We start from the raw sequence: 27,762 nt of genomic DNA, 5'->3' as shown, positions 1-27,762 counted from the left end.
TTTTTTTCTTTAAGAAATATATCCTTTAGTATATTAAAAAAATAAGTTTAATAAAGCCTGTGCTTAAAACAGCCAAAGTACTGTATGAAAAAAATTGCACATTTGATACCATTTCAACCCTGCTTCTCATCCACAGGATAATATGAGGCATATGTGATGTTATTGGAGGGTCTCTTGAACAGGGCTGATTTTCCTAAGCTATCAGAGCTTCTCACAGCCAGGTGAAATTTTCAGCATACGCACGGTGGTTGTCATGGCAGCTGCCGACCGTCACACTCCACTAACGTTTTCGTTCACTGGGCTGATACTTCGCTTGGAGGTACCATCCAAATGATGTATTCCTATCGTGACCATCGAATAATCCTTAGCCATCATTTTTGCCTCTTTTTTCAAACTCTTCATTTGTGCTAGCTGAAGCTGGCTGGAATTGTACGCAAGTGCTGGGATAGTATTCACTAAAATCAGTTGGAAAGGTTTCTTCTCCTCCTTGTAGCGACACTGAATGTAACGAGAGAAAGCTGAGCGGTAGGTTTTATTGAACAACGTATATACGAGTGGGTTGACAGCCGAAGAAAGGTAGCCAATCCAAACAAATACGTTAAGTAGTCCTCCAATGACTTCCTGATTGCATGACTCCTTGCAAATTACAGCCATCACATTGGTGATGAAAAATGGGCACCACATCACAACAAACAGAAAGAAGACAATGCCAAGAACCTTGGAAGCCTTCTGTTCATTGCTGATGGATTGCATGGTTCTCCTCCCAGAAGTCCCCATGTCTCTGTTCAAAGAGCGCTGAAAGAGTTTATCTGAGGACAGGGAACTCTGAGGGAGGAAGCTAAACGAAGCAAACTTGGTCTTTGGGCCCATGTCATTCACACATAGCGTAGCTTCCTTCTGCAGCGACTTGATAGTTAAAAAGTAGGTGACCACCATGATGGTTAGAGGGATGAAGAATGCCACAAAAGAGCCTACTAGGACAAAATTGTCATCCACAAGTAAGCAACTGCCTTTCTTAAACACTTTGGAGTCATCTTGTAGTCCGAAGACAGGTATAGGCATGGAGATACCTGAAGGTGGATAAGAGAAAGAAAACATTAAACACAGTAATGAAAACCACCATTTCCAATCTTCAAGAAAACATAAACAGAACACTCTTAGCTATACACAGATAATTTCTCAAATAATTAATGGTTATAGGACACAAATGAAAGCTAACAGATAGAGCTATGATTGATAGATGTCCCAAAGCAAATTGAATTTACACAGGGGAAGGAAAAATATTGTGTCTGATGTTTCAGCAGCGCACGATGCTAGTCCTGTACTTGTGACCTTTTACTGGGGCCACACTAAGAAAGGATGCTGTGTGAAGCGTTGGTCTTGCAGATGTCGAGTTTTGTGAACTAAGCTTTGGTCTGCCAGGCCCTGGCATTTATGCTGCCACCACCTTTACAGGGTCCCAGCAAAGAAGGGCAGTGAAGAGCAGCACTGGTGTTACACAGGGTTTTGCAGTTGGTCTAATCTGAATTCCCTCTCTCCTTCAAAAAAAACTCAGTCACGAGTAGAACATATTTGCTTCCATCCACCTGTCCCATGACACCTACTAGCAACAAAAGCGTAACTCCTTATATCCTTGGATCTTTGGGCCTGCGTAATGACCTCCAGACTTGCTCCTTGGTTCTTGCCACCTTGGCAAAGGCTTTTATCAACGATGATCAAGATGATATCGTGTCTTTCTTTTCTGGGATGGCTTAAGAGTGGTCTCGGGCTGTTTTTGTAAGAGGATTAAAGTGTTCCAAGTACTGGTTTCTGACTAGGTTGTGAAATACTGATTTTAGGAAGAAAGATAAATTTTTGTTGTAGGTCTGAGAGTAATTTTTCATTGGGTCTTTTTTTTCCTCCCTGTAATCTCCATACAGTCGACACAGTCTAAATGCTAAAAAAACTTCCCATAGCAACGGCTGGAGGAACGATGGGGACAAATTAAGCACTGAGAGACACCAATATGAGACAGCCTGAGTTGTGGTTCACCCTGCAGGACTGTGAAGGTCCCTTTCCGATATTGCCAGTCGCTACAGGCTGCCCTCTCAAAGCACAGCCCTGAAGGCAATGGCAGCCATGCAAACCTTGTCTTTCCCTGGAGCATGTGCTACGTCCTTGCCCTGTCGTGGACGGCAAGGCCAGGTGATGAAGTCCATTCTCCTTGGACTGCTCTGTCTGATTCAAGTCCACTCAGCCATTTCCTCAGGGACTTCTACAAATGCTGCTAGTGTCGGAGGAAAATCAAACAGCTGCTGATTCTTTGGTTTTGGGTTTTGGGTTTTTTCTCGATATTTGTCTCCTCCCCCCAGATGAATGCTATCTCTCCAAGAGAGGCAATGTTCAGACAGCAAAAGGAATGATGTGCTGTGAAGACAGAAAAAGTGGAGTTGTGAAGCAGGGAGAGATAATGTAGCCCTGTTTGGATAAAAGCAGCTAGGAGCCTGACTCATGTGGAAGTTAGCATAGTCTGGATGCTTCAGTCCCCTTTGCATCTTTGAACAGAAATCCCAGATGCTGTATTTGGCTTTTGAGGAAGAAAAAATGAATTAAAGAAGAATTTCTTATGCTGTGAGGATAATGCTCTGCCCTACCCTGTCCCCGGTGTGCCCAAAAATGTCCTTGCTGGTTCACAGGTGGGTCCTGAAACTCATCCTCTCAACATCAGCACTTCAATGGTACCTCTACCTCCCTTCCTTTACCATCTTCCCACTCTGGTGCTTAGACTGGGAGCCCTTTAAAAGCACAGGCTGTCTCTTCATTTCACACATTTCCAGTGCCCAGTGTAACAGCTCCAGTCCTAGAGGGAGGCTCTGGAGTCCAGGCACAGTACAAAACAGTAATAATAACAGTAATAATACTATTAAACTATTATTCTCTTCAAATGTTCATTCTTCTGGTGCTTCTGGAGCTTCTACAAAGCTCTTTATTTTTCTACCACCACTGCTCTTTATTTTTCTAACAACACTGTAGCTTATTTTATCTGCACAGCCTTGAACTGAGTCATGGCAATGCCTTGGGCTAATTTACAGAAGTACTGTTCTTATCTGCTCAGGGCAGAAGCTGGTGGAGAACCTGTGGTATTGTCCTTTCTGTTTCTGTTCCAAGACTGCACAAGCCCTAAATGCTTGAACTTAGTCTATGAGAAGCTGATGGGTGAGTGAGGAGCACACTCATGTAGTGTGGGGCAGCTCCTGAGTCAAGCTGATGGAAACCTGCAGTGACTCCAGGAAAGCTGCTGCCTAGAAAGGTCCGAGTCAGTCCGACTGATGGCACAGAGGGAGAGGTCACCTGCAGAAGCCACATTGCCCAGCACGGCTGAGTAATCTGGGGTGCCGAACACCTCCAGGGAACTGGGGAATGCTTTGAAGTTCCTTTTCTTTTTCAGATGAGTTGAAGGGATACTGAAGGCACCCAGCACCTCCCAGTAGTGTAATACTACTTCAGCTGCATGAAGACACAGCACTAGTCGGAGCAATACCACAAGTTTCCCATCTGGTTCTGCCCTGTACTGATAGCAGCAGGGCTGTTTTTTCATTTCATTCAAAGACCTAGTGTGAGGTGCAGAGATAAAATAAACAATGGTATTGACAGAGTAAAAAGATGCCTTTCATTACTACAGACCTTATGATTCAGCTGCATCAGGAGGCATGGAAGGAGAGGCAGCAGCACTAGAAAGGAAAATTTTAGCATAATTGCAAGCTTTTTCAAGTAAAAGGCCAAAGTCAGTTACAACTCCTCACCCAAAATACAAGGGCAGCAATTCCCCACCTGCTTTGTTCTGTTCTTAGCAGCTTCTGGAGGACTGGAATCTAAATCCAGATTTCTGGCTTTAAAAAATGGAAATGAGCTTCAGCTTGTAGCTGGAGTTTCCACATTTCCTTGTCATTCCTTTAAAAAGTGCAAAAGTGCTGTTCACAGCAGAGCTGTAGCAGGCACTGCTAGTCATGTAAGTTTTTCTGAATGACCGTTCAAGGCATCTTTCCCCTACAGCCATGGGTAAATGGCCTGTATACAGTTTGAAAATACCAGAGGTAGCACGGTTTGGTAGCAGGACATTGACAGCTGTAACCTGCTTTTTGTGTACACCCCAGTTCAGCTGATGCAGGGTATCCTACAAATTATATTGCGGCATTCCTGTGTGGAATAAATTCCATTCCAGCCCAATTCTCTCTTTTCATATCTCTAAAGGGACTAAACTTATTGCTCCCCTCCCGAAAGGAACAGAGTTTGTCCCTCCTCAGCAGGTAGCTTCTGGCTTCTGCAGCATGAGGATAGCAAATCCTAGTGAGGACACAGGGACCAAATCAAAGGCAGTCATGTTTAAACTGTAAATAAAGGAGCTTCCATGTGCAACCCATGTCCACTATTTTGATGGGATTTTTAAGAAGCATCACACAAAGCCAAGAATGTCACCCATGTGTCACTCAGGTTTCGTCAAGATCAAGCTTGTCCTGTAGATACATAAGAAAAAGTCACGGTCTAAGCTGTATTAGCATTAATGCAGCTGACTGAATTAATTTGTTAAAGATTGAAGCTGACCAATCTATTTGTCCTTGTTGATTCACATGTATAATTTCTTGCTGGTTTTATTGTCCTTGCTTTCCAGCTCCTTGCTCTTGGTGACTGTGGATGTTTAGGAATACACAGGCTGTGCCTGTGTATTCAAACGGCAAGAGAAGAAAATCAGCTTCACAAGAAAGGTTCATGCAGAACTACCAGGTAGGGATGAGCAGGTATTTGGGAAATGGACCATGTGCAAACAGTATCACAGAATTATTAAGGTTGGAAAAGACCTGTAAGATCATCAAGTCCAGCCATCAACCCAACACCACCATGCCCACTAAACCATGTCCCGAAGTGCCACATCTACATGTTTTTTGAACACCTCCAGTGATGGTGACTCCACCACCTCCCTGGGCAGCCTGTTCCAATGTTTGACCACTCTCTCAGTAAAGAAATTTTTCCTAATATCCAGCCTAAACCTCCCCTGGCACAGCTTGAGGCCACTTCCTCTAATTCTACTGCTAGTCACTTGGGAGAAGAGACCAACACCCACCTCTCTGCAACCCCCTTTCAGGTAATTGTAGAGAGCAATGAGGTCTCCCGTCAGCCTCCTCTTCTCCAGACTGAACAACCCCAGTTCCCTCAGCCGCTCCTCATAAGACTTGTGCTCCAGACCCCTCACCAGCTTCGTCGCCCTTCTCTGGACACGCTCCAGCACCTCAATGTCCTTCTTGTAGTGAGGGGCCCAAAACTGAACACAGTATTCGAGTTGCGGCCTCACCAGAGGAAAAAACTTGGTAGGGCTGTAACAAAACAGCTATTCCATACCCTGCTCATTCCATGTCCCTGGCTCCCATTAGCTCAAGGTCAGTCTGGAAAAAGTCTGGTTATCCCCTGAGTGCTTTTTTATGGTTTATCTTACTCTGCTTCCAAATTAAACGAAGCTGAGGCACAAGGAAGCACTCAGCACAGAATGGGAGCATTCATTCAAGCTCTGGAGGTACATTAGCCACTGCATTTCCAGTTGACATTCCCACTTATATCAGAACATTTTCCCTTGCGGAAAAACCCTAAATATTATGTTCCTCTGGTATAATGTGGTTTATTGATATAGCTTGTTTTATACCCAAGTGGCTGTTTCAAACTCTATGGGCTTTAATAAACTGCAAAACGGAACTCAAACAATAAAGATGAGTAAAAAATCCTGCATTAAACCTCAAGCATTTGGGCACAACTTCAGAATGACAAGAGGCTCTTGAAAACACCAAAGGTTAAGAAGTAAAGCAATAGCATCCTTCTTGTTGTTCTCTCAAAAAGCCTGGTAAAACTGACAAAGGTTGATTTAGTGGTACACATTGCTGGCTTGCAAACCTTCAGAGGTATACAGCAGCCATAAAACCACTTTAACTGGACAGGTAAACTGGGTTTGCAGCTGCCTTGAGCTGCTGAGACTATCAATGAATCATAGCCAGAATTTACAATATGCCCTGCAGGGTGGCACACTTGGGCTGGTTAGGATGAAGAGAAGGAGGGAGCAGTGAATTTGATAAAGTCACGGTTCCTTCCGTGAAGTCTCCTTCAAGCAGAAACTGTCAGTCACATACTTTCATCTGACATATATATCCATTTCAATCGATTTGAATACAAATGAGCATTACTGTGTGCCTTAATAAATGTCCAAGGGATAGGAAATGTTAGAAATGTCATTACAGTTCCTCAACAAAATTTGGTACCTTTGGTCACCTTTGCATGAAAAGAAAAAAAACCTCCCCAGCTCAAGTTTTAGCAGTCACATTGATTCAGACATAGTCAGGTTATGGGCCAGATCATGGGCCACTGCACAGAGATGCGCTGTGACACTGGGGACCTCTGAAAGGATTGATTGCTTCTTGGAGAAGGCCAGTCTCTCCTTCAGGCAGCTCAATGTGGCAATATTGTCTAATTTCTTTAGAAAAGCCCATGCCTGGTGTCTGGTGCCTTTCTGTACTCAGAGAATGTCCTCCTTTGGTACATCTACACATTCAAAGAACAAACAGCCGTCCATGTATACTCACATGCTACGTCCCAAGGCATACAATGCATACCCTCAGTTTCATGTTGTATAAAAATTGCCTTGGTGCAACACAGCCATCACATTATTTTCAATTATTTGGACTGAAATAATGACGCAAAATAATATTTATTCCTTTGGGCTACCATGGTGCCTTTTGTGGATGTTTGCTTGCTCTAGGAACACAAACCACAGTGAGCCACTTGTTGGGGGGGCGTGGACCATGTCCTCCTCTGAGTATCAAGGATATAAATGTGTCTGGACCTTGTATCAGGAGCTGGAGTTTAGTGACAGCTGCTTATGTGCTTTCACTTAAATATCCGCAGAAGAGCAGCTCAGTCTGGTTCCATGTCTCTGCTCGGCGTGTGGCACTCACTGTTAAGGAAGTCATTGTTTTCCCAGACCTGAAAACACATAGCTGATTTCTGCATGCACCTGAAAATGTAATTTCCCAACTGACTCATCTCGAGTCATGACAAACCTTTCACTGTTACAATTTTGTTGCTGTGCAAATAGCACCAGCCACATTGCCAATAGCGAGGTTGTGCAGTTTGCTGATAGGTGGCAGTGCAGAAGAAGAATTTTCCATCTGGGGAGAGGAGTTGTTGAAAAGCCCTGGGTGGATTGGGAATCACCATCTGAGGCTGCATCAAGTTAGCATGAATGTTAAAAAACTTCTGCCTTTCCTAGTCAGCATGGCAGTGTCCCCAAAGTCCTGGGCTAGAATGTCTCCTCGCATGTGAGACAAGCATGGACCTCTTCCCTAGTGGCAGGTACACGTTGGTGGGGGCAGGAGTGGGTGAGGAGCTTTCTCGCACAAATCCCCACATGATATTTGCTTTCATATGGATTTCCTTGAGAGCTAAGTGAGTCACAGTGCTGGTGGAACATCGTCTCCTTTCTGCATCCCAAGATGCCATTCTCACAGGAGTGGAGTCCAAGCAGGTGCAGGCATTTTTCTTATCACTGTCTACAGGCCAAATTTAGTTTTTTATTCAAGGGCACACACAGAGCTGGTTTTCTGTATCTTTCTCTTGGAACACTTTATTTAGTCACACATGTTCTATTTAATACCACTGAAAAGAAAACTACTTTGTATTTAACTTCACATAGGGGGTACCAGGTAATACTTGGATTATTCTATAAATTTTGAAATGGCTTTGTTCTTGGCAGCTCAGAAAATCTCTAAGGAAACATATTATTTAGCCTAGCAGGAGGTATATTCAATTCTTTTTATGTGAGAAAATTATTGTAAATGATCATTTATAATAATATAATGCCATAAATCATCTATTTCACGTTAGAAAAACAAAATCAGTAAAGTCTCAGTGTCTTTCTGATATGTTTCTCTTTTATGTCCTCAGTCCTGAAGCCTATTTCTTACAACAGAGATGTGTCTCTCCAAACTCATTTGTAGGACTGTGATAATAAATTAAATAGAAACAGAATGGCAGGAGCATTACAGGGAGGACAGGGCAAGAAATGAAGGACAGGTGTCCCTTTTTGACCCAACAGATTAGAAACCCAAGGCTCCAGAGTGGGCTGACTTACGAGAGAGGAAACCGCTGATGGAGTCACTTACTGCTTTGGTATAATCCTATTCACTTACAACATGTGCATGCAGCCCTATTTCCTAAAACAGCAAGAATCCAACAGTAGGAAGCAGTTTCTTTGCTCTTGGCTTTAAGTGCTATTCCTGCCTATACACACCTCAAATCCCCTTTTGTAGCTGTGCTGCAGGACTTGTTTACAGCAGTTCTGTGTCCTTCATGTCTGGTTGTTGTTGTTCCTGTGTTGGGTTTTCCAATCCTTCTGAGTACCTGAGGAAGGCACAATCTTTTGCATAGCAATTTTCAGTGGAGCCTCTATACCTATACAGTCTGTGCTTTTCAACTAGTGAGATTATCTTTAGTTTGGGCAGAGGCTTCTGCCAAGGTGCTTATTGGCTTCTCACACCTATCTCAAAGCAAGAGAAGTTGTTATCCCAGTGTGTAATATGATTACCCAGTCGCTAAAGGGCCTAACAGAGGCATATAGCAGTCTATACTTACCAAATAGCTAGCTAGACAGAAAGAAAGATTTATAAATGTCCTGAAGAAATTTATTTGTAAAAAAGATTTAGGGACTGGGGATTTCAGATTATGCCATTCATATATGCAGCAAGGAGCAATGGTGAATAGACCCTGGTGGTTTCAACTGAACAAGCTGAAATAGAGAGTCTTGTTACTGCTACCAAACCTTCTTTGTTTAGTGGCAGCACAGGTTTGCACAGGTTGCCTTAACCTTCTGCTGACTGCAGTGGGCAAAGGGGAGGCCTCCAAGGGGTAAGAAATTACTGGACAAAGCTGTGCTGCTTGTCTGGTCTCTCATAAGCAGGGAGGCAGTCACACTCCCCAAAGCTAGTCTTGGTATCTCATTTGAATATTAAATTTTTTTAGTTATTTCCTAATGTGCTTGTAGTTACTCCCAGGTAATGACCTCCTTGGCCCTTGATTGCACGTTGCCTCATTTTAACTCAAGCTCTGCAGTGCTTCTGTCTTTGTAGAGTGGAAGTCTTTCTGCTTGGAGTTAGCACACCGGTGACTTGCTGTACGGGACACCCGCAGATAAAACCTTCACCTCTGGGGCCAGCAAATAGAAAGAGTATGTTCCTGATCAGTGGAAACCTCAGAAAATTGAAAGACTTTATCAATTTATACAGAAATTTTCTTTTAGATGACGCATACTTGCATTCCATCTGATTGTTTACTATAGTATTTGTATCTACTGAGGCACAGAACTTCTCCTAAATAAGTAAGAAATACCAAACTGCCCAGTAAATAAATTTTTGCACAATATAGCTAAAGAACAAAATAATTTGTACCACATGCCAGATTCTTCCACAGGTCTCCCATGGATGAATCTCTCTTCTACTGTGCTTCCTTAGACCTCATGGTCTGATTCTGAGTATTTTAGTGATATTAAGTCTGGAGAAAGATGTCAAAAGACTCCAGCCCTAGACTCAGTAAGTGTGTCAACTTTTAGGTAAAAAGTAAACCTCTTTGCCTTGTGTAGATTACTGTGCAAATACAAGTCATTATAAATGCATCTACAGGGAAGAAGAGGGAGGCAAGAAGGCATCTGGGCTTGCTTTTGCAACAGAAGGCTGGACAGAGGTGTTTAGCTCCAGGATGTCCAGGAGGTTAAAAGTCAATAATAGAGAAAGTCTAAAAACCCTTTTCCTCTTTACTGATCCAGAGGAACCCATCCAACCTGATCTTCAGTAATGAACATGCCATCGTGCCGTGTAGAGCAAACTTGTCCACCTGAGAAAGCACCATCCCTGTGTTCCCCATGTGAAAACTTAGCCCATCCTTAAAGAAGGGACAAAGAAATGTTTATGGGAGTGATTTAGCAGTGTTTTGGCACCGCATTGCCATGTTACATCCGAGGTGAAATTGCTTCTCTTCTGCCCTGCTTGGTCATGTGGTTCCCAGATGATGCTGAGAGTGCATGGACAGCTAGTGTCAGAGTGGCAATGCTGAAGGAACACTGAGAGAAGGACAAACCCGAGTCTGCTTCTGCTGGGAGCTGGGCTAGGTTAGATTTGCATCTGTCAAGAGGCTCCTCTTTTTCATTAGCCCTCTCTCAGGCCAGCTATTCTCACGGGGAAGTGCCTGAAGAAGGGAAGGTCAGGGAGACCTGCCTGCAACCTCAGGTGCATTTTAAAATCCAAGAGTATGAAACATGACAAGGAGTGGAAAGGCATAGGTACTCTATATCCTCCTTGGCTCAGAGGCATGTGTATTCCATAACATGTCACGTTAAAAGAAGCAGGGCTGAAAATAAGCACTAATTTCACATGGACACACACCCATCTGCACATCCACACATACCTGCTCAACTAAGATTGCCAGCATTTCTAAATAACTGAATTACAAGCTGTTTTCGTGATCTGAAGTCACCACTACTTACATCAGCCTTGTTTTGATAACAGTGTGTGTAGGTCATTATAAACATTGGCAATCCTCTGAAGACCAGCAAGGCCAGTGCTGTGAAACCTTTAGCCTGCAGTTTGGCAATGCATCGGTGCTACTGTATCTGTTAGCTCAAAGGAGATGTCCTGCCAGCTCTCAAGTGGAGCATAGGGTGGAAAGGGTATAGGGTAGCAGTGGAGATTTCTGCAAGTTTTGTAGCCCTGTAGTTTGTCAATAACATGTGTATTTTCATTTGGGTCTAGTGAAGACTCCTGGGAGGAGACCTCTGCCTGCACATCATCCTGGTCTCTATCCCAGCACTTCCAGCTGGGATGGTGGCGCCGTATTTCAAGTGAGGTGCACAGGGCACGTGGCCCCATGTGCCAGCCCTTCTACATGGACTCCAGCTTGCTCTGTGCTCCTACCTGTGCTTTAATCCCGGCCTCCCACCCAGGAAGGCCTGCCAGGACGGAGAGAGGATGGTGTGTCGCACTGCACAGTGCCTAGAGGAAATCAAACTGCAGCTGCAAAAATGTAGGGGTGGGGAAAGGTTTCTAATGTAACAATAAAAGGCTTTTAAGACCTCCCACTGTGCAATTTACTTGCATTATTATTGACAATACCAATTTATTTGCAGTCTGATCTTTGGTGAGATTGAGACTTATCACTATCCCCGAGTCTGGAAAGAGTAGAGAGTAAGGCAGTGTCTAGCTAACCATGGACAGGAGGCCAAGGAATTGGCTTGCCTGGGGGATGCTGGCTGAGCAGAACCAAAGTCCAAGGTGGCCAGACGGCAGGTACAATCCTGCTGTCAGCTGGGAGTCGGGAGGGAGCTGGGCTTAATGTTGTCCTCCAGGGGACACAGGCTGGTGAGGACTGTGTAACTGCTTCACCCATGGCGATTAGAAGTGATTAGAAGTGACTGACCTTATGGTAAACAGCTGAAAATTTAGTTTGAAAAATTGCAAGAGGTGCCAGAGGTCTCCAGCCTAGCTCTGCGTGGAGGGACGAGGTGCTACTCATTCTTTTTAAAGCTCCTGGATGGACAAACTTGCTACTCTGTGGCTGAGCAAAATGCAGCAGAGCAGGTCAAACACCCTTTATCCTTTCTGTGTACTCAGTTAATGTTGTTTAAATTGCATGAGTGTTCTTAAGTTCCCTGTAGCAGTGGTTTAATTCCTACTCAAAAGAAGTTACAAATTTACAGTTGTCACTGGCTTAGGTAAATATGTTAATCAGAAAAGGAGAAGAGCCTCTAAGTGGGATCAACTCTAGGCACTTGTGATACCCCTCTTGTTTAGCAGAGGACCTTTTTGTCTTCCATGTCAGGTGGCTTCACAATGTTCACTATTCAGGCCCCTAAGAGACTAGATTTGGGGATAATTGTGCTTTGAAAAAGAAGGCAATATCATATATTTGTATCAGGGTCTTCCCAAATCACACATCATCAGTCTGCCTTTTTAGCTATGAAGCTTTTGAAAGCTCCTCAGGTCTAACATTATATGCTATACATTTTATGTACACAATAATGCTTAAAAATATATATATATAGTAGCATTAAGCTAGTAATTATGGAAAGATTTTAGATATTCCACTATCATAAGCAATTAATGTGATGGTTCCTGGAGCAGTCTAAGTGAAAAGATCCTCTACTATCCCAGTTTTTACACTTCTGGGGTTTTAATTATTACTTCATATGATTTGTTGAATGCTGGTAATTTACTTAACTCTGCCTTAATCCTCCACTGAACTGAACAGAGATTTCTGTTGGTATCTCTCTGATATTTCTCCAGCAGTGCTGCTTGACCTCATTGTGTAGTTCAACAGGAGACTGAATGTAACTATCCGATAAGTTGCTTAATGTGGGGGTTTTTTAGCAACAATTTTGCACCGAGCCTGAAGGGCATAGGCAACCAACACTGTAATCCTTCTGGATTTTCTAGACCTCAGGATCCTACTTTAATCCAAATCTTTGTCTCCTTTTGTGGTTGCTTGCAGAGGCTGCTGATTAAGAAAATGGTAAGTTTATTACTAGATATACAAGGAGACTGCACCAATGGCTACACAGTTACTAGGACAGATGTCCTGATGCAATGGATAATTTGGGAGGAAAAACAGGATAAGAAGCAGCCTAGAGACCTGCACTGGTCTGAACATCAAGGTTTGGGATCCTGTGCTTCACTGCCCTCCCAGTGGATAATGCCCTTCACCCTGACTTGAACTGTTCTTCTCTCAGATCAGTCAGTGCCCTGGTCACATTTGGAAGATGGCAGGGTTAAAGAGCAGATGAAAAAGTAATAGACTATATCTGCCTGTATTTCCCATCTACAGGTTGCTATGTAGGTGCTAGAGCATAATCCCTAGCCTTATCTTTCTGCTAAATGTCACAAACCAGGTTGAAACTGAAAAACAAATACATGAACTACCCTTGCACTAATAAATGGCCATTCTGCATGCTGGGGGGACCTCCTCATGTCCTGTAGTGGTATGCAAGGCAGGGCTTGTTTTACCCTGGGAACATTCAACCTAAAAGTTTTGGGCACTTTTATGCTTGTAAAGAGCAAGTTACGCTGCTCACTCAGTGCGCCTGAGACCTAAAACCACACACTATTTATCTCAGGATACTCACAGTTCAGCTCAGCCTATGATCTAGCAATAGCAGTCAATTTGACATTTCAAAACTCAGATCAAATACAAAATCATAACGAGGGTTATGTTCTGCCGAAAGGAAACAAGTCTTCCCAGTCGGTGTGATTTACTTGCAACATAAATGCAGGGCTGAATACTGTGAAATCCGCAGCTCCAATTTTGATCAGCCAGAAAAGAGAGCCTTTATCACAATGTCTCAGCCTGCTTTCAGGACGTCATAGGAGTTTGCCATGCTGTTTTCCATCAATGACTCTAGAGGACGTCATAACAAAAATCAGCTGACAGGTATTTCTAAATTTGTTGTAATTATGAGTATGTTGTCTCAGCTCTGACAGAACCCCTGATTTTTATTAGCTGGGCTTCTGCTTAGAAATGGTGCCAATAGCATGGGCCAGGAAATGCATGGGGAAAGTTAGTTGCAGCCTGAGTGTATGATCATTTCCATTGTTCCTGCTAATTGGTGTAAATGTAAGGATTTCTTTTTAAAGCAGAATTCTGGGATACGTTTCCCTTTTTCAACATTATAAAATGCAAAATCTGGCTTAAATAAAATTTTATTCTTTAAATACCTAAAAGATGCTGTAAAATTGCTCTGTATAATTTTAAAATGACTGAAAATTTCTTTGTTCTTGTCATTTTCTTTTATGCAATACAGTGCTACTTTAACAACACTATTTTTAATTTATAAGGCGATTAAATGCAATTATAGTGTACAGATGACAGAGTTTATAAATCCCAACATGATTCCTTGTGCACTTTTCTGCTCATTTATATTTCATGTGGCTTCTGCTATGCAGAAATCCCAGTTCCTCTGATTAGAGATGCTCAAGTAATTTCTTGGTCAATATAGGATCCCGTTTTGAGCATATACTGTTGTATAGATCAACCAGAAAAAGATCAGAGCAGACCCATGAACATGTCCTTTCTGCATTTTGCAACATCTCACATAGGACTTTCTGCAGGGAAGAGTACCCTGTGGTGGGACCTAGACTCATCCTTCCCCTTCTGGACAGGGAATCCATTCTAGATTCTTGCATGTATTGCATGCTGTGCTGGGTACATGACTGGCTAAAAAGTACAGCCTTTCAGAGAAGGAGGAATAACTTATAATAGGCACTGTACTGTTACTGCCTTTTTTCTTAAAACATTCCATTTACTCTGAAGTGTCCTACAAAGAAAGGCTGGCTGATTATAGGTCATATTGCCAAACAGGAACAGTTACTTATTCATTCAAAGAAACCTGATAATAGGACCAGCCCAATCCAATTGAATGTAATGCTTTTTTGCGAGTCGCTTCAAGGGGAAGAAGAACATGGTCCTTATGGTCTTCAAAGCAAAGCCAAGTTTAAAAAAAAAAAAAGGCAGGCAATGAACAAATTCTGTCATCAGTATCTTAACTAACCAGGTTCTTTCCACATAGCTCCACTATTAAAAACACAGCTCTATGGTTTAAAACTTGCCCTTAAAAATAAAACTAAAGCAGAAAGAAAAGCCACACATTAATGTTGTGACCAGTCCTCATTCCTTTTTGCACCCATAAAGCAGAATGTTTCTTGAATGGGTGTGTGCCTTTTCCGCAGGCAAAAACCTTCATCTCCTCCTGATAATCAGGTAATTACATAAAGAAAATGGTAAATGTTTATGTAATAATTATTCTTCATCTGTCAATACATATGTACTGATATAACGTATTCTTCCCCATCCAGATGTCTGACAGGTTGCTCAATGTCTCTGGTTTGGAAATGTGGCCCTATGGATTTTTATGTTGTCTGTTTATCTCTGTGTTTCCAAATTCGGAGAATTTAGAAAGCAGTTCAATCATTACCATTCCTTTGAGCATTTTTTTGTGAAGAAAAGTATAAGGTTAGTAACATCGCCTTGTCAGATAATGAAAAAAACATAAACAAGTTCAAAATGCAAGCTTTTTTAACCTTCTCAGTTATGAGAGGGAGATATGTGTGGTAAGCTGTTGGTCTGGTGCATGAGATGTGTTCACTCTTCTGGGAAGAACAAATCAAGCAAAGGATTCTGTTACATGGGAAATATGGGAATAATTTACATCAATGGGGAAAGTAAATATGATACTTCTGTCTCTTTCTCAGAACCATCTTAAGTAACGTCTCATAACCAGAATACATGTGCTAGCCAACTCAGAAATGTGCATCACAGCATTAAATGTTAACTTCCCTTGGACAACCTGAGCATGAAGTGCTCATTTAATCATTAGTTGTCACTGCTGGTGGAGTCATTAGTATGGCAATGAACTTTCTACGGGCATAATTGTTGCTGACTACTGAGCCTCATACATTGTGTCTCTGTAAAATAATACAATGAAGATCCTATTTCTGTGAGATGGTGGTGAAGCTCTAATACTTTGTTTATGAAATTTTGTGCCATGGCCCTTCATTATAGTTAATGAAAATTTCTCTGTATGTTGTGCCACAATTTGGCGTTTTATTTTTATGGTGGCATCTACATCCGCAAATGGAAAAGGTCCTAGGGGACTGCCCAAAACCAGAACCTACAACGTTTGCCCCTGAGGTCCTCCAGCTGGAAAGAGCAAACAGTATGTTCACTCTCTGGAAGATGATTTCATGAGTATGATGAAAAAAAAAAGAAATGTTAACTAAGGACATTATTATAAATACTGCTAAGAATGCAAAGCCAAGTTTTCAAAAGAAGAAATGGAAGCAAAGTGAATGACTGCCTCCTAAAGAGAGTAGTGTAACAGGTATTTCAAGTTTAGCTCTAGCTCTTCCCAATTTAGGTGCTCAACTTTAAATCTATATTGTCGGAGTACAGCGCTGTGTGTAATTATTTGCAATTTTATGTATTTATGCAGTATATTCCACGCTATAGCAAGTGGTCTTTTCCTATGCCAAACCATCCCTAAATTAGACTTGAATGAACTGGCAAATTATAAGTATGTCATCTGGAAGAAATGGAGGATGTGGTGGATCTGGAACAGGATTTCCCATACCGCAGCCCCTTGGCTATTATTTGTGCCTTTTGAAAACAGTAAAGGGACTTTCAAATGAAAACTGTCCTTGGCAGAAGGAGGAGTGAGCTGAAGGAGGCCAAAGCTATCAACAAACCACAATCCAGAGACACTGGTAGTTGTACTCTCCCAACCCCAGCTGCTTCCCTGGCCCTTCGTACTCTGTAGGACAGCAAGAAGTCATGCAGAGAAATTGCGGGCTGCCTGGGAAGGAGATGTAAGCCTCTATGTCAGCATAAAGCTTCATGCTGCCAAATTATCAGAGGGCTCAGCTGCACTGGACTTGTTTCATGCACCTGAAGGTAACCTTTTGCACCCTGCACTTCGGAGAATGTTGCTTCACATGCTACAGTATTTCTGTATTTTTGAAGCCTTGAAAGCAATGGCAAAATTTTGAGAGAGTTATGCGATGGGAGATATTTCACCAGCTTCATCCAGCTCCACTTTGGACTTTTCTTCTGCATAAAAAGTACTGAATAAATCTAAGTTGTTAGTGACTGGGGAGAGCAGAGACTGCCTGAAGGCAGTGAACAGATGTGTAGGCTGAGTGAGAAATGATAAGAGAAGAGAAAACTCAGCTAAGAGGATTTGGGCTTCATCAAACTTCACATTACTTAGACCATTAACAGAGGAATAGAGAGGAATAAGGACTGAGGAATGATATATATATAAGGGCTTAACATTCATTACTGTAATTATTTTATGTGGCCCTTTCAAGGATTTTTAAAGGACATAATGATGCATTGTTGGCCTCTTGCAGAGCAATACGTTACTTAGGCCCACTTAGGACTCAAAAGGTGCTTTTTTTTCCAGCATGGGCTCAGTTTACAGTTCTATAGATTCCAGTTAAACGCTATTCAAAAATTCAACTCTGATTTTTCTAGGAAGGGGAAATGCTTGAGCTTTTTACACCTGTTCTCAGTAACGACCTCTGTGCTTTAAAACAAATGGAATAATTTTCAGGGTTTAATGGGCTTTTGCCTTCAACAGCTACAAATAATCTAATTATCTAGCCACTCTGGGTACTGGATGATTTAAGAATTAAAGACACGATTAGAATCTGTTACAGTAATTAGAATCCATTTTAAACCAATTGCCTGTGGCATTACATGGTCTAGTGAAAAAAAAGCTGCTGGCTAAATGCTCTTCTTCCACTAAATGCAAACCCAAACATTAGTACAATTTCTTTTTTATGTAAGAAAGTCAAGATTTCAGAAGACAAGTAAATAAAATTTTCTGTCCTTTTTTATGCTGATTTCTAAATACTTTATATATCACTGAAGCCAATGGAAGGAAGACCACTAATTGACTGGTCTTTGGATCAAATTCACTGAATGATTTGTGAATTTAGTGAATAAAAGGAAAATTACAAATTTAGTGAATGAAAATGTTATTACTTAGGTAAATTAGAAGTCATAATGAAAGACATGTGGGTAGATTGGGAAGCACTAGGAGAACTTCTGCATGCCCCACAAATCAGCTAGAAGCCATGCCCCACAAATCAGCTAGAAGTGTTTGCAGGAGTCAGTGAGCAGATGGATAAGGGTGATCCAGCTGATATAATGTTCCTGGATTTCCAGAAAGCTCTGACAACACTGTTTTGTCAAAGGCTGTTAAAGAAATTAAACTCTAATGGCAGAAGAAGAAAGGTTCTCTTGTAGAAAAAGGATGGGTTGAAAGACATAAAATAAGGGCTAGGTTTAAATGATTTGTTTCAACAGTGAGGGCAGTAGAAGGTAGCGTCCAACAGCCCTCTGTGTTCATAAGTGCTGTTCAGCCCATCCATGATTTGTCTGCGTGGACACTGGAACTGATAAATGTGCTGGTGACACACAGCTGTTGGCTGTAAAGAATTGCAAAGGTCCTCATAAATCTCAGCTAATGAACAGCAAAGTAGCAGACAAAATTCAGTGCTAAGAAACAGAGTTGTACAGTAGTTGAGGGGGAACTCTATCTAAATATGCAAAACTATTTGTCATTACTCAGGAAAGAGGGGACGGCTGTGAAAATGGTGAGAGAGCTGGAACACCTCTTCTATGAAGAAAGACTGAGAGTTGGGGTTTAGCCTGCAGAAGAGAAAGCTCCAGGGAGACCTTACGGCAGCCTTTCAATGTATAAAGGAGGCTTACAAGAAAGATGGAGAAAGACTTTTTCTCAGGGCCTGTAGGGACAGGACAAGGGGCAAGGGCTTTAAACTGAAAGCGGGTAGTACAGAAGGTTGGACATAAGGAAGAAAAATTTTTACGATGAGGGTGGTGAGACACGGACAGGTTCCCCAGAGAAGCTGTGGATGCCCCGTCACTGGAAGTATTCAAGGTCAGGTTGGATGGAGCTTTGAGCAGCCTGATCTAGTGAAAGGTGTCCCAGCCCATGGCAGGAGGGTTGGACTAGATGATCTTTAAAGGTCCCTTCCAAATGAAACCTTTCTGTGATTTCATGATTTTGGAGTCACTGAGCTCAGTGCGCAGGGGTGGTTCTAAAGACTAAAAGAAAGGCAGGGCTTATTAAGGTGGGAATTGAGAACAAGGCAGAAAACATTATTACACCACATGAATTCATGGTGTGTCCATGTCTTGAATATTGTGCCGCCTATGTCTCCAAGAGGATGTAGAAGCATACTGTGGATACTGCCACACAAACAGAGCCTATATAGATTGGGACTCAGCCTGGTAAAGCAATCGTTGAAGGGGGCTATGTGAGAGGGTGGACTAAGGATTTTGACAGCTATTGAGGGTCTCTGACCGGCAGGTTCCCCCCTCTTCCCCTGGTAAAATGAGCCTCCTCACAGGGGAACATGATATCTTTCATTTCTTTCTCTTGCTTTTTACCCTCTGTTTCATACATCACGCAAGTTCACAGGGCACCAGCTCAGCTGCAAACTGCAGGAGCAAGGGGAAGCCAAAGGATATCTAACTGAGGCTGGAGGGCAAAACCTTGAGAAACTCCTGCCTCTCTGAATTTGTCAGTGAGATGGTAGCCACACCGTGCACTGTGGAGAGCGCGCTCTGCCTGATACCGCTCTGTCTGTGCTAGATGTAGCTATGTGAAAATGCAAAGAGTTAAATAATTCATAGCCCTGCCACTCTAAGTAGCACTGAGAGCCTGGAGACTGGTAAATTATACATAGAGCACCTCTTTGTTCAGAAACCTTTTCCTATTAGTTAATGATATAGAAAGTACCTCGTTCTTCAGAAACCATTTCCTATCTGTTCTGAGTTGGATTGTGGCAGATCAGGAGGACAGGGTCAACAACCGACTGACGGCAAGTTGCATGGGTGATCTGGGATCTATCAAGGTTCCTTATAATACTCACATTTTTCTCTGTTCTATTAGTATAGCAATATGCCATGGTGCAAACTCAGTCCAGCCTGGCAGTGACTAGCTCAGCAGCTTCTTTATAGCTTGCTGTGTGTTTGCTTCCCTGTCTGTCCTCTGGAGCACACCACATTTGCCAGAGCACACTCATGACACAGTTGTCAGGCTGGGAATGGACCTGTTTTCCTTCAGCTCATCTCCCCATACCCCTTGCATCCATAAGACTAGCAAACCAGCTCAGCACCACTTCATTCCTGCACACCTCAGTGTGCTTGCCTGAATTAATTTATATCTATTTAACCTACTTGCTGTTTTGATGACATGTGATGTGTGAATGAGATGCATTTTACCCTATCAACCCACGTATTTTCCTAACATCCACTGTTCCCTTACATGTGTCCTTATCCAGCTGCAATAAAGCAGGACTCTGTCCTCTTCACTCATGCCACGCTTGAGTGCTTTCCAATAAAATAAGGAGTTGTATTTTTCAGAGTTTTTGAGGGTTGCTATCACTTGCCATAGTAATAACAAATAACACCTGTGGGTCATCTGATCATGGTTAAAAGAAAATTCTGTAGAGAGCAGAAAAGGTATTTTTACAATGGGTAAGTTGTTATCAGTTATTACTGCAAAGAATAGTCCTAACTTTTGAAATTAAATACCGAGATATCAAAGAACTAAACCCCCCTGCTACAGGACATAAACCATGTTCTAACAGGGCTTAAATAACAATTTTTCTGGATTCATTTTAATAGTGAGCTAATTCAGATACTCTGGCAGTGAGCCGCTGTCTAAGGAAAGATGCTGAGCAGCGTGGTTTGCCACTGGAATGGTCATTCTGGTCATTCTGTGAATTTATTTGTGTTTAAAAAGGACAGTAATTTCACACACACTAAGCACAGGCGCCACACACAAATGCAAACAAACACAGTACGTACAATTTTAAGAAATGCTTGACTTTTTTATGTTATATGGAAAATGCTCCGAACATGCTTGCACTTATCAATGTCCAAGATTGGAAAAACTGGACAGAGTAAGTAATAAGTTTTCTACTGGATTGGTAAAAAAAGTGACAGTAGAGATATAAGGTATGATTCATCTAATCTAATTGAAGACATCTACATCTGAGTTGCTCTAGGCTTCCTTTATAGTTGAGAGCAAGGTATTTTTAGGATGGAGTTCACCTGGCCTGTGCTAGACATCTACACCTGGTCAGGGGAATGTACCCCAGAGCCATACGTGATGCTGTGAACCTCACCAGATCTTGGAGGATGCAGAACTGTCCTGTTGAGATAGGGCTCCCACTATTTCTTGCTGCGCAGCAGAAGATACAGCTATTTTAAATATAAAAATCCTGGACTGCTTTCTCTCAGACTCTGGGCCAGAATCAAGAGGGAGGCCAGGAGACGATTCAGAGCAGTAGGCAGACAGCAATGTTAGGCATCATCACCTTTCCTTCCCCTCGGAAGAACGGTAATGGATTACAGCTACCACTTGCAATAATTTGTATTAGTCAGGGAAGCGGCTAATTACCTTTGATTGCTGGCAACACTCATCTCTTCCAGGGCAAGAGAGTGAATTTTTTCTGCTTCTGAATAAGTGAGCTGCCAATGCTCAGGGGTTCTAGAAAACCAGATGAGCTGAAAGGGAACCCTGCTTTTAACATGTTTGATAACCACCACCCCAGGTGTGCGAGGAAATCCCTGATGGCATCAGACACCAAACTCTTCCCAACTCCCGCGCCGTGAGACTGCTCTCAGGGTGTTGCCACCACTGGAACGGAAGAGCAACGCTCCCATGCCTAGTTTTGAGCCTCTGGGTTTTGCCAATCAAAGAGAGATTCATCTAGGGAGTCATTCAGGGCACCTATTTCAGGCTGCAACTCTGAACTGTCCTGTGGAGAAACTTCTCTCGTTTATGGTGTTCAGAGAGTATCTAATGCCTCCTAAATAGGATGCATAAATACCCTACTCTACGCACCGCGAAAAGCAGAAAAGATCTGCCCATAAGAAATATCTGTGAGCAAATCACCCTAAGAAGAATTTGGGAACAACTGACTTACATAAACCAGGGAAATCTTTTTTTCAGTCGAGATAATTTTTTCTTTTCAAATGTTAAGGTAATGATGGATAATCAATATGGGAAATAAACATATCTGTAAACCAAACTTGAACCCAGTAGTCCTATCACTGATTTATAGTCTTTCAGTGACAGTGCTGCTCAGTTCTCCTCCATTTCCCATTGTCATTGTCGATTTCCATTGCATAATGACTACATTACAGCACTTCTTAGACTGTGGCAAGCAAAATATTGCAGGCAGAGAATGCAGTTTTAGACTGTCACATCCTCTCAAAGGCTAGAAATCTGCAATTTCATGCTGAAATATTGCCTCACTTACCAACTGATATGGTCCAAACAGCAATTATTTTTGCAAAAGCCTTAGTTCTTGAGTTAAACCGGCTGTGATGGATGGGGTTTCGAATGGCAATATAGCGATCCAGTGAGATGGCACAGAGGTGCATGATGGAAGCAGTGGAGAAAAGCACGTCCAAGTAGATCCAAACAGCACAGAGCTTTGTCGGTAGAGGCCATGTGTATCCTGCACAACAGAAAGTTGACATCAGCTAAAAATGTGACATACTCACATCTTTTTTTGTGACACATATGTCTCAGTGCATATACCCTTCTAGAAGGAGCTGGTAGTAAGTGATGTGTTCAATAGAAGCTGCCTGACACTGTTTTAAGAAACCTTTTTTTTTTTAATTTGCTTGCAACCTTCTAACTCTGTAGCTTTTAGGATTAACTCTGCTTCTTTCCCAGGCTACAGGCAGCGTAAGTTTTTTTTGTTTTTAATTCTATTTGCATAATGCTAATACTTGATGGTATAATTAACCGTTTCTGGCAGCAAATCTATGGAAAGAGAAGCAATTTTGTTATTGTAAACCTGCAAGTTCTCAATTTTGTTTTAGGACTTTTTATTGACATAATTACTGCATTATTAACACCTGCTGATATGCAAAGCCACCTAAATTCTGAAACTGAAACTTTAGATTTAGTGGCAGCTGAAGAATAACGGTATTTTGTTGCATACCAGTGATATTTATCTCACCTTTCTTTAGGCACCGAGCAGATGCATAAATATGGATATTCCCTGGATCATCAATGAATATTGATAGGCTCCTCCAGAGAGAGCAATCCAAATCAAACGAATAGTGTTTACCAATATCCAACCTACAGCTTCTTTGCTGCAAATTAAGCCTTCCCTTTTTCCTTGTTCTTTCCACTAGCCGTGAAGAATAATTGATTGCTGTCCTTTCTGGAAGCTATTGGAAGATGGCTATCATGTCTTGCCTGGTTTTTTCTTTTTCTCTTCCAGACTAAGCAAAGCCAATTCCTTTATCTTTTGCTTACAGATGATGCTTTTAAAACTTTGTGCTTCTTGTTTCTCTGCCCTGGAATCTAGTTAATTTATCCACACCTTGCTTACTATTCAGTGATCAAAACAGGAGTCGGTACTCTTGCAAAGGCCTCCCGACTGCTAAGTGAAATACAAGATTGCTTCACGGGTCTTGGAGGGTATGTCCTTACTTACACAACTTGGAATGATGACTGCCTTTTGTATAAAAATATCATACTATTGAGGCATGCTTATCTTATGATCCATTTTGACAGCCAGATCTTGTTCAGCATTCCTGAAGCCTGGACAAATTTCCCCAGCAGTAGATGGTTTGCTGTGTTTTTCCTAAGTTGATATCTTTGCATTTATCCTCACTAAATGTCATTTGTTCATTTCAGACTTTCTCTTCAGGGGTCCAGATGATGATCCTGTCCCTCTGAGTGCTTGTAACCTCTCCCAGCTTGGTGCATTTGGAAAACTGTGTAAGCTCAAACTTTATACACTATCCACGTTGTTAGGAGCTGTACTGAGCAGACCCACGCTAAGCAGAGCCCTGTGAGCCCTGCAGGACCCCTATTCAAAGGCCCTTTTAGTCCTGCAGGGAACCACTGATAACTCCTTGGAGCAAGTTTTGCAGTTATCTATATCCTTATATTGTGGTGATTTAATTTAGAGCATATTACCTGAGCTGCCCATGGCAGTGCAGCATGGGGCAATGCCAAAGCTGGTGAGAACACGCTAGTGCTTTGGGGAGTGCCTGTCTTCTCTGGAGATACAGTACAAGATTTGCAACAGCAGGAACAGAGGGAGAGGCACAGAGCTAGGTCTGTGCCTAATTAAATTTAGTCTCAGTTAGCACTGGAGAGACCTATTTCTTGGTGCTCTTAGACTACTGTAATATGAGCTCACCCTGGCAAGTCATACAGCATTTATGGATATGTTGTATCTTGTTTTCTGGTCTTCCAAGGGGGAACCCAGTGTCTGGAGTGTGTTATGTGAGGGCTGGCTTTCAGAGGCATGTCTTCCCAGCAGCATCTCTCTGTCAGGCCAGGACAGTCTACACAGGGAGAAGTGATAAAGTGTTTTTACACTTGACAACATGCATCTGTTCTCCTGCTTTAGTGGCCTTTGGGAACACATTTGTCATATCCTTCTAGACCTCTTGTCCTTGCTCTAAACCTGGATGGGGCAGGGATAAAACAGTGCCCATCAAAAAAGCTACCTTGGAGACTACAGGGCCAAGAAAAGGGAAGGTACGTGAGAGGAGCCAACTGTAGATGCAATAAGAGTCAGGAAGGGTGTAGATAACATCCTCCAGGCAGGTCTTGGGACATCTTATGAGGCACAGGGTGCAGGGCAGCTTTGCCTTGTGCTGCGCTCTGGCCACTGTCCAATTCACCCCTCCACATATCCAAGGAGAAATAAAACCAAAACAAAATGAAACAAAACAAGACATGGCTGCAATTTAAAGATTGGGTAGGCAGGGAAAGTTTTACAAGGTTCAGGATTTTGTGTGGTCCATGAGAGCTCATGAGGTCCTGGAGCTCATATATCAGGGAGTCCCATCCAAGGGACACGCAAGTGATGCTTGTGCATCTGTGCATTTTCAGGTTGAGAGGCTGAGGGGGAGGTCAGGTAGATGAGATAAGATTTTCGTCCTGATGTAGGCAGTGAGTAGTATCCAGGAGATGAGAAAGGCTTTCTCACAAGGCCTTTCAGGTGAGGAGGCAAATAAGTGAAGCTGGCCAGGATGGCTGGGCTGCTGCTTGTTGGTAACAGGAGGTATGGGGAAACTGAGTGAAAGGCTAAGGAAATGCTCTAAGGAAGGAGAGGAGAGGAGAGGAGAGGAGAGGAGAGGAGAGGAGAGGAGAGGAGAGGAGAGGAGAGGAGAGGAGAGGAGAGGAGAGGAGAGGAGAGGAGAGGAGAGGAGAGGAGAGGAGAGGAGAGGAGAGGAGACATGGGTGGTTGCTGAGGAGGCCCTGTGCACCATCCTGCCTTGTCAGAAGCACATCAGCTGAGGCCATGTCTAAGGTCAGCACTGGGCTGGTCAGGAGCCCTCTGAAATGCCTGGTCCTTCCACTGCAGCAGGGAGTTACACAGCATCTGCCAATAACCCTGACAGCTTCTCCACACTGGCATGGGGCAAGTCTCTGAGGCAGGAGTAACAGGCATCTGGCACCTTGTGCATCTTTGGGTGGGAACCAGCACTGTTGTTCAGCTCTGTGAATTTTCTGCTCTCTGGGCACGTCCACCTTGGTGGGTGTCTTTTTTCCAGCGGAGGCTCGTGCTGTTGTGTGGATGGAAAAGCCTGCCTAGCCCAAAGGGTGCAGGCTGGGCAGACCTGTGGCTGGTGTGGCCAGGGCACTCGAACGGGAATTGTCCACAGTAGCCATAAAGCACTCAAGAAGGAAATCATCTCTCTTTTGAGCAAAACGGTCACAATCCCCCTTCAAGGGGCTGCGGGGCAGGTGGTGGAGCACCCTTCTTCCACAGCCTTGGAGGTACCCCGGCAGAGCGAGGTGGATGCAAAGGCCCCTGTTTTGAGTTCATGACTGTCAACATAGGTGATGCGGCTGATGCTGGCTGCATCCCGGCCTTTCTCTGGGTGGCTGAGGCCAAGCAAATGCTCCCGTGTAAGGGGAGGTTTCCCTCTGCACCATCGCTGGTTGTCCTGGAGGTTGACGATGCACCATGCCAAGATGGTGCTTCTGGTACCTGTGTGCATCACCAGATGATTTTTCACCCCAAGTTACCCTGCAAAGACCTCCCTTTCTTGACCTTGCAAGGGAAAAAGCAGGAGACTGCACACTCCCTCCCCTATGGCTTTAGGTGCCCTGCTGCTCCCCCGCGCCAGCGATTGCAAAGCCCTGTGACAAGGGTTTTGGCTTCACTGCGTGCAGGAAATCCCACGTCCAGACCTCCAAATCACTTCCGAGCCGCAGATTTCGGGCGCCTCTTTCCTCGGCAGTGGAGCCTGGCCAGCAGGAGTCCCTGTTGCATGTCTCAGGGAATCACGCAGGATTTAAAAGGGTTTTGTTAATCTGACACATCGGACGATTTCTGCTCCCGCGGCTCTGTTTTACACTGTTTCTCCCACCAAAGGTAATTGCACCACTAATACAATAAATCACAATGTTACACCATCACTGATGCCAAATACAGCTTGCAAATGCTACTGAGGGCAGTCTGTATAGAAATACTGAAACTGGGAAATAAACTTTCAGTTTTCTGGATGAAATCTCTCTTAAAACACAGGCTCATGCTTGGACCTTTAGTCCCAAAATAGTGAAGCAATAGAAGTCTTTGCAAACAATCTCACTTTCCTCCTGACGTTGTCTGGCTTCTACTTGAACTGTAGCAATTCAGTTGTGGCACTGGAAAACTCATTTCTTGAAGTTTAGGGATTATAACAGCCTGACAATATTGGTACTGAACACATAGGCTGCTGCTTTCTTCTACGTGAGCTGTGCTGCAAGTGATTTTGGTGAAAATGAGAAGAAAGATCTGCTATTAATCACCTACAAGGGTATGAACTGTGAGTCATTATTCATTTAATTCTTAAATAACTTCTCTTAAGATATCATAGCTTTGCATTTGTAAATGTAACTAAAAATTAGGCAGAATTAATTCCCATCCATTTTTTAACTACCACAGTATTTATTCCATCATTTGCTGGTAAATAGATGTCTAAGCAGGGTATTGGTGTTGAGAAAATTATTTACATTTTTATTATTTCATTAAAAAAATTGAAGGGGTTGCCTACTTTGAATCTAAAGGTAGTCATTAGTGCTTCTGTGCATATTTGCAGAGCAAAGTAACTGGCAGGACCCTACATTCTCATTAGGAATATTGAAAATTATGAGCCAGGGGGAAAAAACTGAAATAATAGAGAGAACAAAGGATCTTCATATACACTTTGAGACAATTCATCCAGCAACTGAGTAATAAGCTAATGTTCTGGACTGTGTTTAAAATGCCTGTAACTAGAAATATAAAGTAGGAAAAGATTCAAGTACTTCACCTATTCTTACATCCATTAACCAATTACATATATTTCAACTTGTATGGAGTGATTACAATTTTTTGTGGTAAGAGAATGAAATAATAACAACAACAACATGTGCATGCAATGTTTAAAGCTTCTCAATACATGCAGTATGTTACACAGCTAATACTCACCGTACAGTATGGTTAACATTGACACAGGCATGACAAGGAAACCCAGCAGCATATCAGCTATTGCAAGTGACATTAGAAAATAGTTAGTGGCATTCTGTAGTTTTTTCTCCAGTGACACAGCCATGATGACAAGAATATTTCCAGCAATGGTTAAAACAATCACTATCACTGTCAGCAAAGCTGGCCAGTTTTTTTGTGAAAGCTGAAACAGGGAAGAGTAGCATGGTAGACTCATGTTACTTTCACACGAAAGATTTGTTAGGTTTTCAGATTCCACAGTCAAGTTAAAGAGATGTGATATATTAATCTCTCCAGCTCCATAAACATTTCTGTAGAGTCTTCTCTCATGATTTATTTGTATTAAGGAGTTTGAAGTTGGGTTCACAGAGCTCTCCTCATCACAAAGAATATCCATTGCTAAGTCCGAAACCGGTGAGATAAATAGTGAAAAATAGGGAATTATCACCCTTTGTCACCATCAGGATTTATATTCCTCAGCTGTCCATGCCAGAAGTTGATGGAGCACAATCTTTTGTCGACTATATTTTTGCCACTAGCGAGATGTAGAAAAACATACCAGAATTACTCCGAAAGCAGAAATGTTTTGTTTTCAGTTCTGTAGGAAGTCCAGTGTTGGCATACATTGAAAATCCAGTTGAAAAGGAAAACCAAG

General features: G+C 42.6%; 1 protein-coding gene across 1 annotated transcript; it reads right to left on the bottom strand.

Moving 5' to 3' along the window:
* Positions 1-270: 270 nt before the first annotated feature.
* Positions 271-27,504, bottom strand: HTR2A (5-hydroxytryptamine receptor 2A). The gene is made up of 3 exons (XM_009811910.2): positions 27,090-27,504; positions 21,912-22,112; positions 271-1,070 (listed from the first exon to the last, which is right to left on the bottom strand). The coding sequence occupies exons 1-3, from the start codon at positions 27,502-27,504 to the stop codon at positions 271-273; spliced, it is 1,416 nt and encodes a 471-aa protein (XP_009810212.2).
* Between the last annotated feature and the right edge of the window lie 258 nt (positions 27,505-27,762).

This window comes from Gavia stellata, chromosome 1 (genome assembly GCF_030936135.1).
Source record: "Gavia stellata isolate bGavSte3 chromosome 1, bGavSte3.hap2, whole genome shotgun sequence".
Lineage (NCBI taxonomy): Eukaryota > Metazoa > Chordata > Aves > Gaviiformes > Gaviidae > Gavia > Gavia stellata.
This window is presented reverse-complemented; position numbering and strand designations above follow the sequence as displayed.

Excerpts from the sequence above, each read along its gene's own strand:
- HTR2A (XM_009811910.2), bottom strand. The coding sequence starts at position 27,504 with ATGGATATTCTTTGTGATGAGGAGAGCTCTGTGAACCCAACTTCAAAC. Across the intron at positions 22,113-27,089 it reads AATGTTAACCATACTGTACG|GATACACATGGCCTCTACCG; the intron begins GTGAGTATTAGC and ends TCTGTTGTGCAG. Across the intron at positions 1,071-21,911 it reads TGTTTGGACCATATCAGTTG|GTATCTCCATGCCTATACCT; the intron begins GTAAGTGAGGCA and ends ATCCACCTTCAG.